Genomic DNA, 11,381 nt, shown 5'->3' with positions numbered 1-11,381 from the left:
ATCTATATCACAGAGAGAGGTCCAAAGTTAGATTTCAAGAGAACTCAAAACTTACAAATTTTCACAAAGCGGAAAACACAGATCCAAACATCGTAAAGTTACGCAACGGCATTTTCACTAGATACATATGTACAAATGCAAATGTCGTTTGCAAAGCACTGCTGAAAAAGCTGTAGAAAAGACAGACGATAGACAAGAGAGAGAGAGAAAGTGATATATCGGAAGGCATCTTGCAAAAACCACAGCACGTCTGTCTGGAGCAGATGGAGAGAGAGAGAATCAGAGCGAGAGAGAGAGAGAGAGAAAGAGAGAGAGAGAGAATCAGAGCGAGATACATGTAAAGTCCCTGGGTGATTTTGTCTGAGTCTTTAGTCCTGCTCAGTTGAACCCTTCACAGTCTGGACATCTTCTAATTAGATGGCACCATGTCTTTGATCACAGGTTCTCTGTTTAAGTACGTCGCCCAGTAAACCAGGTTAAATGTTCCGAAGAGGACGGGAAACATGATGCGCGACATGCGGTCGATTTTACTCACGCTGTTGAAGGTTTTCTTCGCCTCGGCCGGTTTCGGGTCGGATTTGGCCTTTCCTTGTTCGGGTGTGCTCCCCTTAGCGATAGTAGGGAGTACGGTATCCTTGGTGATGTTGGGGGCGTAGTTTGCCACAGCGACGGCGTAAGCGTTATTTTTCTTGATGACTGATGCTTTTTCTTTTTTCTGTGGGGAAAAAGAGAGTTTTTTTCCATTGTTATAAACTTCAACGATGTGTTCTTGTAGCTCAAAATATGTAGGGGAGAACGGGGTAAGTTGTCAAACTGTTCATAACCAGTGGCGGCTGGTCTGGGGCGCCACCCCCCTAAAAGTGGCCAGAAAAGAAAGCTTCTTTAACATGTTACAAAAAAGTTAAATATATAAAGTAAATTAATACAAAATAAAATCGCTTAGTTGTACAATTTCACTGTTAGTCATGTAATCATTTAAAAAATAAAAACGGACTGGCGCCCCAAACCCTCCCACTTATGTTGTAAGCGAATCAATATTGTTTTTTATGTCTTTGGCATCATGTGATTGGATCGTTGTCAGAGTCTCATAACCGCGTTGCAGATTGCCATGTAACTGCTAGATACAGTACTGATCAGTGAAAGCAAGTGAAATATCTTGAGATGAAAGAAAATATGACTTTATGCTTACAAAATCACCCTTTCCGAGACTTTTTGTGATTAGGCAACTTTACTTTGTGTGTGTGTGTGTGTGTGTGTGTGTGTGTGTGTGTGTGTGTGTGTTTTCATGTGTGTGTGTCAGATGGTGTTAACCGAAGTGTAATGCACAAGGTCTATCCTAAAAACACAAAATCGCAAAAACAAAGTCTGCATTTATCTGCCTTGATGCGTTTATTACACAAGATGGTTTCAGATACACAGTATCATGAGTTTAATTCGATTCCGATTTTTTCTCGTCTGTTGCTATTTTAATCGCAAAAGGATTTTGTGATTTGTTCATATTTGCCTGTTCAGCAAAAAGTTTGCGTGTTTTATCGCCTGCGAGAAAAATTCATTTATTAATCTGCTTCATGTGATGTTAACCCTCTGGGGTCTAAGGGGTTTTTAGGGCCCTGGGGAAGTTTTGACATGCACTGACATTTGTGCTTTTTTCAGTTGCTTAAAAACATATTAATGGCAAAAGTCTCATAACACTGTGTTCATCACAAACTGGGCTACAATATCATATAATCAACATGTATGTACATGTTTGTATTTTTGAGAGAAAAATGTTTATGCGTGGTTTTTGAAAAAGCAAAATTTTTAAGTCACTAATATAACTCCACAAAACTCATTCTTAACATGTTTCCCAAGACTTTCCAAACTGGATCTAGTAGTCTAGAGTTTTTTCTTCAAAATGATGTGAAAATCATATGGCCTACTCAATCACATAAAGCAAGATATTGATTTACAATTTCTAAGACACTTTTGCTTGAGAGAGGCCGTATGCGTGGAGGCGGGAAAGCTCCTGAATAATCAGTGATTGACAGCTGAGAGACAAAAGAATTGAATAATGAGCCTTGTGGGGATGTTCAACAGGAATGTAACTACCTCTGTAGTAAAACCATGATAAGGTTTACTTTTCAATATAATGTAAATACACACACACATTATATATATATATATATATATATATATATATATATATATATATATATATATATATATATTTCTATTGAAATATTTTCTATTCATTTCACAAGTATAAGTTACCTTTTAAAATCCATGGTAGCCTAATCCTGGTAAAGATACTGTTTGGCCATCGTAAAATGAACACACTTCAACTCAGGGTTAGTGTTTGGTTGGCCAGCGAGAGGTTTACTTTTGTGCAGTAAAAAGCTCAAAAGAACAACTGCCTATCATTGTCTGGACTCCTATTTGTGTTTTTGTAATCACTATAGTAGAAACACAACCACACTCAAAAAAATATTTAGGCCTAATTCATAAGATTTATGTATTTTGATTACATGTAACATTTCCATCCATTTGGATTACATACTTCTAATCTAAAAAAAACAAATAAACTTTATATGATAGATATTTTTTAGATATATGTAAATGAAACCAGTAAAATTTATGTAATAGTTTTACTTAATCCAATGTGTTTTAAATGCATTAAAAAAATTGAATATGTATTCTTTATTAATAAACCCAATTCACTTAAAATGCATTACATTTAAGTATCTTACTTATAAACCATTTATACATTTATATATTCCTCCTCCATTCACCCTAAATCACAATATGCTATAACAAAAAAACACAAAAAAGAAGAAGAGCCAGACCACTTGGTTTTACATTTTATCAATTTATTTAATACTTCAAGGCATTACTCATAAGACAGCAAAAAAAGAGCAGCTAACAACTAGCATGACAGCCATGGCTTATACACCTCGTATTGTGTGCAAAAATAAATAAATAAGTGTGTTTCAGACATTTCAGCCACAATCAACCTCATTCCACAAATAAGTGCAAACATTTTGAGCAAACAGGCTGCAGAAATACAAAAAACCCTGTAAAACTCGAGGTAGACATAAATCAGTGACAACAACATTACTTTAACATTTTCAGAAATCTGTGACATGATGTAATAATAATAATTTAGAATGATTGGGTGGTAAGAAAAAAAAAATGGCACATGGCTTAGTGTTTTGAGTGGCTGTGTGCCATTAACAATTTTCATGCATCTCTAATTACATGTTAGATATACATCAATTACATTTTTCAAAAACTTTTAACTTTTAAAATTGTTAAAGCAATATTCCAATTTAATAAAACAAAAATCCCGATAATTTTCTAACCCCATATGTTTATGTTTTTCTTTGTTCAGTCAAGAAGAAATAAAGTTTGAGTTAAAGATTCCAGGATTTTTCTCAATTTAAGACTTTATTCAACCTCAAGTTTACGGTTTTAATGCAGATTTAAATGGGCTCTAAATTATCCCAAATAAGGCATAAGGGTCTTATCTAGCTAAACGATTGTCATTTTCAAAAATAAAAATAAAAGAGGACTTTTAAATCACAACGTTTTGCACTAGCTGTGTGACACACTAGCATGACATAACTGAAACTACCGTTCCAGTGTTTACAAGCGAGGAGAAAGAGGAGCGTTCAGATGTTGTTGAATGTGAAATGATACTAATTAATGTCTTTGGGTCCGTTTATTATTTAAAATGGTCAACAAATGTGCGTTTCACATTTGTGATGTGTAAACATTTATTACGTAGTACACAATGTCGCACTGTGTGTCACATGGATAATGCAAGACAAGTTGTTGTGTTTTAAAAGTTTTCTTGCCAAAAATGATAATCTTTTGGATAGATTAAACCCTTATGCCTCGGTTGGGATCGTTTAGAGCCCTTTAAAGCTGCTTTGAAACATAACTGTTGAGGTCCAATAAGGTCTATTAAATTAAGAAAAATCCTGGAATGTTTTTCTCAAAAAACATAATTTCTTCCCGACTGAACAAAAAAGACAAGCATCTTGGATGACAGACAGTTAATTATCAGTATTTTTGTTTAATGAAAGTGCAATATTCCTTTAATGTTAAAAAGTTCACTTGTAAATGTACAAAAATGTACCCACTTTGAGGGGGATGCATCAGCGTGTCTGTCAGGTATTCACTGAAGCATCTTTCAGTGATTGCTTGGTTGTATCAAGTCCAGTTCCATTAGGATTTTTTGAAAGGTCAAAGGTGCACCTGAGGTTCTTCTGGTAGTTCAGTTTAAGTGCATAAATGAGTCCAAAAAGTAATTTCACACCCATGTGTGACACCAAGTAGGTTTTCCAAAACTTCCACTGTCTGTGCAATTCCCAACTCACCAATTTCACAATTCTGGAGAAGAACAACAAAAAATCAGTCCCAAATTTAAAAAAATGTGCAGGCAAATTGTTTTACAAACTCTGATATTTAAAATATGTAGACTGATTAAAATGTGTAAAATAATAGAACATTAGTCACAAAACCATCAAAAGACCTGAAAACAGATAATCACCTTGTTTAAACATCTAGTTATCCATAAGATATTTATATACACACACATACCCATACACATACATATAAATAGATAGATATAAAAATAGAGTAGGTTGACATACACTTACCACATATTCTTTAATGTGTCTCTCCATGCCTTCTTTGAGGTAGATACAGATGTCTTCAACTAGAACAAGACAAAAAAAAAACACAATATTTAATGATTTTCTTTAACAATATTTTATGTAGATAATAGTTTTTATAGAGACAGATAAAGATTTTGTAAGACGAAGAGTATGTATTTTTCTGTTTCAGAAATATTGTGTCCCAGCATGTGTGTTCACTAACGGTGAAATGTTTGGAATGAAGTCTCTTATGCTTATCATGACTGCATTTATTGGGAAAAAAAATACCTGTTTCAAATATTGACAATAAATCATCATATTAAAATGATTTCTAAATGATCATGTGACACTGCAATGATGAAAATCCAGCTTTGCATCAGAAATCAATATCTTTGTAGCATAACTTACATACCCTGTCTAGCAGGTTGTCCCACCGTATAGACGATGAAATGATGCTGTATCTGTAAAAAAAAAGTTTTAGTTAGACACACAATGCACTCAACAACATAGTATAATTGTAACATTCTTTTGTTAATAAAGTCACAGAGATTATATGATTATTTTATTCTGATAAGTCTCCAGTAGCCTATGACTTTATTTATTTCTTAGGTTTCAAACATTAAACCACAAAAAATAACCAATAAAAGCAACAGACACTGCAGGGTAACTTATTCCAACAGACCATCTGTGTAGTGAGGTGTATTTTACTCTGAAACATGCAACGCGTCACACATGTAATTAAACAACAGACAATTATATTTTAGATAATCACATCAAACTTGTTAACTTTACTCACCTACAATTTGGCGATCGTAAACTAGTGAGATGACGATCCAGTCCAATGCAAAATGGCGAAGTCCATGTGCTGTAGCGTCTGTTTTTGATTTTGGCGCCACCTCCTGACTGGAGTGTGAATAGACGTCATTTCCGCTTCTGCTAAAGTCAGTTTCTTGACACTTGTATGTAAATCAATCTCATAGAATTTATCCGGTTTGTTTCACGGCTAGATTTATGTAATTCATATTCATACATTTTAACTGATTAAATCTAATAGTTTTTAAATTGAAAAGATTTATATATATTCTAATAAATCGGATTACATATATTTTAAAAAACGAGTATTTAAATAAAATCTAAATGATCCAAATACTTAAAAGTAAATATTGCCAGGAATCGTTTTTTTGAGTGCAGGGACACGCGTGATAAACTTATCAATGTTTGTTTACAGCCGCCGCCATTACCTCACGTGTTGATCATGAAAGCAGTGAATGTGTGCACATGCGAGTGATCCTGTGTTTAATAAACTTGCTGTGCGGAGATATGACGCAAATAAATAAGGATTGTACTGTTTGCAATTGCGTATTTTATAAGAATACCAAAAAGCACGTCGAGTTTCCTGACTCGCGTGTTTGTGTATGTGCGTTCCCGTCGCCTCAGCTGTTTGACGGAAGACAAAGAAAACACTCGCGTCTGGAGAAACTGACACACATCCGCAAGTAAATAAGGATTTATATGTCGGACATCGATCCCGTCACACTGACGAAGCACACACACTCGCGTCTGTCTGGAGATTTAGGCGCGAGTAAACAAGTATGTGATGTGTGCAATCGCATCTTTTATAATGATACCACAAAGCGCTTCAAATATGAGGCATTGTGTGTTTGTGTGTGCGTTTGGACGTCGATCGAGTCACACTCGCGTCTGGAGATAACTTTAGTTCCCTTTCAATACGGTTCACTTCGCATTGCGTCAGTTTGCTGACGCTATGGGGGAAACTCCTGTTTACTCCGTGATTGAAGCCTATTGGTTAACGTCTGTAGAAAATACAGACCAATGACGTTTGAGCCCGCGCGGGGGCGTGGCACACGTCCCTATATAAGCCGGTGAAATACGTCAAGAGCTCATTACTTTTCTCCTTCAGCGCGAACCTTCTCGCTGCTCCGAAGAAGAAGCCCTTACTCGCCGTCGATCCAAGCACTGCAGCGGACTACAACACACCAGCGTGTTCCCCTGCCGCTTTCCGGTGAGCCTAAAAGAGAGTATCTAAAAGAGCAGAAGCGCGTTGAGATAATGTCGCTTCGGCATGGCGGCTCCTGCCGAGCCCCTTTGCCTGTGGAGGATTTCCACAAGGAGTGCGTCATCTGTCTGGGTCCTGCCCACGCCGAGGCCGTACTCGCCGAGGCGGGCTGCGCCCACTGCGAGCTCCTTCCTATCGCGGTGCTGCGCTCCCGCCTCGAGATCTTTAAACGGAAGGCTTCCCGTGCTCTCCCGCCTAAACAGCAGCGGAGCCGTGAAGCTGGAAGACGCCCTGAGACCGAGTCCACGCCGGCTCATCCCCCGCGTGCTCTGTCTCCCCGCCGTCACCCTGTCACCTTCGCCCATGAAGACCTACGCCCCCTGCCGAGTGCTAGCGGCATGGTTTCCTTTGGGTCCGGTGACAACTTGGAAGTGATGTCATCCTCTGAGGAGTTAGAGGATTGGGCGGCTTCGGATGACGACGCCCACGCAGCCGCCGCTGATGAACCTACCGAGTCGCGTCCTCACGACTCTGAGCTCATCCGCATCTTGACACAAGCTACGACGGAGCTCAACATCAAGTGGTCGCCGCCGTCAGAGCCTCAACTCAGCCGGTTGGACGAGTGGTTTCTGCAGCCCGGGCGCCGTCAATCGTCCCGCCAATGGCAGGCGCCATTTTTTCCTGAGGTCCACCAGGAGCTCACCAAATCTTGGCGTGCTCCCCACTCCACCCGAGCTCAGAGCGCCGTCTCCCACGTCCTCTCCGTAGTGGACGGCGCTGATGAACACGGCTACTCCAAGATGCCGCCGCTCGAGGAAACTGTCGCCGCCCATCTCTGCCCGTCTTCAGCCGGCGGATGGAGGGCTAAATTGAACCATCCGTCAAAGCCCTGTCGCCTGACATCGACCCTGGCGTCGAAATCTTACGCCGCCGACGGCCACGCTGCATCCGCTCTCCATACGATGGCGGTGCTGCAAGTATACCAGGCAAAACTCCTCCGTGACATGGACGAGACAGGTCCGGACCCGTCGACCTTTCAGAACCTGCGCAGCGCGACTGATCTGGCCCTTCGCGCCACTAAAGTCGCCACTAAGGCTGTAGGAAGAGCCATGGCCAGCCTGGTTGTTCTGGAGAGACATCTGTGGCTGAACTTGACGGAGATAAAGGACACGGATCGGGTTGCCCTTCTTGACTCGCCCGTGTCACCGTCGGGGCTCTTCGGCTCCGCTGTGGAGGGGTTCACCCAGCGCTTCACTGAGGCACAGAAATCGTCGCAGGCTATGCGGCATTTTCTACCAAAACGATCTGCCTCAGCGTCTGAGACCGGCCGCCCAAAACCGCCGCCAGCTCAACGCCCTAAGCCAGCACCAGCTCAGCCCCAGCAGAGAGCTGAACCGGAGGTCAAGCGCCAGCGTCCTGCACGACCGGCTGGCCCGCCTCGACGCCGCGGTCCCCGTCCTCGGATTACGCTGGACCCGACGCCGGCGCCGCCTCCCTGAAGAGAGTCTGAGGAGGAAAAGAGGCTCTGGTCCCGCTTCGGCCGGCCCGCCCTCGAAAGTTCTGCGTGTTTCAGTCCCCTCGGGCGCTGGACACACCCTCGCTGTAACAGCGAAACACAAATTTTTACCTTTTCACAAAAAGAGCAAATTTCCTCCTCTGTACACACAAACACACACACACGGCTTAACGTCCATAAGCATATCGACGCTCGCCGTCAAATTTCACGTTTGGCAATCCACCCCCGGTATGCCGGGCTGGATTCTAAACGTAATCCAACACGGTTATTCACTTCAATTCGCACGGAGACCACCCCGGTTTCGCTGCGTTCTCTACACCACTGTCCCAGACGATCGTATGCAGATCCTCAGGGAAGAGGTGCGTTCTTTATTACTAAAAGACGCGATAGAGACAGTCCCGGCGGATCAAAGCGAATCAGGCTTTTACAGTCGTTATTTTCTCGTTCCAAAGAAAGACGGCGGCCTCAGACCGATATTGGATCTACGCGTTTTGAATCGCGCTCTTGCCAAACGGCCGTTCAAAATGCTTACAGCCAGACGAATCATGGCGTTAATTCGACCGGGCGATTGGTTCATATCAGTGGATCTGAAAGACGCTTACTTTCACATTCCGATAGCGCCACGTCACAGGCCGTTCCTAAGATTCGCGCTCGACGGGACAGCATACCAGTACAAAGTTCTGCCCTTCGGATTATCTCTGGCACCACGCACATTTACCAAATGTGTGGATGCGGCTCTCGCCCCTCTCAGACAGAGCGGCATCCGCATATTGAATTACCTCGACGATTGGCTTATTCTAGCACAGTCAGAGAGGGAAATTACTGCACACAAGACCGTTGTACTCCAGCATTTGGAGAATTTGGGGTTCAAAATCAACCTCCAGAAGAGTTTGCTCACCCCCACGCAGCGAATCGCGTTCTTAGGCACGACGCTCGACTCATTAAAGATGCAGGCATGGCTTACACAGGAACGCGCGCTCACGGTCAGACGCGAGGCGGCATCGTTCAAAGCGGGTTCACATCTCCCTCTCAAACGATTCCAAAAAATGCTGGGTCTGATGGCAGCAGCATCCCCACTAATACCGTTGGGAATGCTGTTCATGAGGCCGCTTCAGTTTTGGTTGAAAGCGAAAGTTCCGCCCCGTGCTTGGTTGTCGGGCCGCTTATTAATCAAAATCACGTACAGCTGCGTGAAAGCGCTTTCGATATGGACATCCCCTCACCTTTTCCTCTCGGGCACGGAGCTCGGCTCCGTGAGCAGGAGGAAAGTGGTGACTACGGATGCGTCTGCGACGGGTTGGGGCGCTCACTGCGACGGCGAGCTCGCCTTCGGTGCGTGGAACAACCAGTTGTCTCAGCTACATATCAACCACCTCGAGATGTGGGCGGTTATCTTGGCGCTACGACACTTTCGACCGAAACTCCAACATCAACACGTTCTAGTGCGGTCGGACAGTATGACGGTGGTTTCGTTCATAAACCACCAAGGAGGGCTGAGATCTCGCTCCCTATCCAGGCTGGCGAGACGGCTTTTATTATGGGCTCACGCGAACGTACGTTCGTTAAAAGCGACTCACGTACCGGGTGTAGCCAATACGGGTGCAGACATTCTCTCGCGCAACGGTCCGCCGCCGGGAGAATGGAGACTGCATCCTCAGACGGTCGAGAGAATATGGACCGTCTTCGGCCGGGCGGAGATCGATCTGTTTGCGTCAGACGAGAACGCGCATTGCCCGATCTTCTTCTCGAGACACCACGATGCCCTGTCGCAAGCATGGCCGGCGTGTCTTCTGTATGCTTTTCCTCCGGTGGCTCTGTTACCACAGGTCCTTCAGAGGATAAGAGAGACGAAATGCGCGATAATTCTGGTCGCCCCGTTTTGGCACAATCAACCATGGCTCCCCGACCTATGGCAGCTGAAAACATCAGCACCATGGCCAGTACCGCTGAGGAAAGACCTCCTATCTCCTATCTCAACGTTGTGTTCACATGTGATCAAGATCGCTTTAATCTGATTGCTCTAATCACTCTATTTTTTGGCTTTAAAAGTAAAAGATTTGTACTCAAAATTTTGTGCAATACAATTTGTGATGTATTATTATTTTGCACAAAATAGAGGAGACAATAACGGGTCTTTTGATACTTAAGCTGAGGTGCTATGTTGAGCTATATGATTTAGCCAACATTAGCACACATGTCTGGCAAGTTGTCTCAATGACTTTGGGGCAAGTCGTCACATGCTTTTCACACTAAAAATAGTTAACCCTGCGTTATTTTAAACCCTGTGTAAAAGGAATCCTGGGTTATCTGTTTAACGTTTCACAATGTTCGTATAACATGGGCGTAGATTTAGGGTGGGACGCTAGGGACATGTCCCTACCAATATTCAGGGAAGTCTGAATTGTCCCTAGCAATAATTTCGACCAAACAATTAATCTGTATTTATATATAACCACTGATGTCCGTCTGTTTCTTGTGTTTCTATGTTTTACTAATTATATTTTATTCAGGAATCATTTAAATGAGATTAGAAATCTTTTACAATCCCGTTCTGAAAAAAAAATGCTCCATTTGGTACACAAACGGTTAACTCTCGTTCTCTGCAATGAGTCCCGCCTCCATAACTCACATCGCTAATATGATTTGATTGTCATCTCTGTAGTCCCGCCTCTTTAACAACATCGCTTTATGATTGGCTTGTCTTTACTCGCTGGCGTGTAATGTAAGCTGCATTGAATTTGTACACCGTGCCGAAGCTCGCTCAACAAGACGCGCGTGATTATTCGAGCTGCAGGTAAGTGAGGAAGAAAGCATTATACCCACTGTAACTGTTTCATGCACAAAATACGGAACAAGTTGCATCACATGATGATTCAAAAACAGTGTTTTCTCCAATAAACGACAATCCCATGTTAACCTGAGGAGTTGCAAACACTAAAACTTTTATAAATGGGGTGGCAAGTTATTTAGAGGGTCCCAAATCCATGAAAGAAAAAAGGCACAAATATGATTCCATAGATGTAGACATAACGTGAGGTTGCATTTTAAACTTATATTTTTTCACACTGATTAACTGTCTGTTAATGAAGTAAAAGAAGATTTAATGTTAACTACAGAAGCGTTCATAAAAGTTGTTCAGGAAACACCATGATATACATACACCTACTTCAACACTGGGATTTTTTTGCTAAATTAAATTAAGAATGAAATA

At 42.2% G+C, this 11,381-nt stretch overlaps 1 protein-coding gene and 1 long non-coding RNA gene across 2 annotated transcripts in view; both read right to left on the bottom strand.

Annotated features, from left to right (window-relative positions):
* Nucleotides 1-6: 6 nt before the first annotated feature.
* gabra2b (gamma-aminobutyric acid type A receptor subunit alpha2b) overlaps nucleotides 7-11,381 on the bottom strand; it is a 66,317-nt gene continuing 54,942 nt past the window's right edge. Inside the window, exon 10 of the mRNA XM_065242179.2 lies at nucleotides 7-715. Coding sequence (XP_065098251.1) covers nucleotides 410-715 — 306 coding nt within the window. The 3' untranslated portion in view covers nucleotides 7-409. The remainder of the gene's footprint in view (nucleotides 716-11,381) is intronic.
* Nucleotides 2,864-5,510, bottom strand: LOC135719950 (uncharacterized). Its single transcript, XR_010521242.2, has 4 exons — nucleotides 5,434-5,510; nucleotides 5,050-5,098; nucleotides 4,641-4,699; nucleotides 2,864-4,371 (listed from the first exon to the last, which is right to left on the bottom strand). It is a non-coding gene; the product is annotated as an uncharacterized lncRNA (long non-coding RNA).

Source organism: Paramisgurnus dabryanus, chromosome 16 (assembly GCF_030506205.2).
Source record: "Paramisgurnus dabryanus chromosome 16, PD_genome_1.1, whole genome shotgun sequence".
NCBI lineage: Eukaryota > Metazoa > Chordata > Actinopteri > Cypriniformes > Cobitidae > Paramisgurnus > Paramisgurnus dabryanus.
The sequence above is the reverse complement of the archived record's forward strand: the minus strand, read 5'-3'. Positions and strand labels throughout refer to the sequence as shown.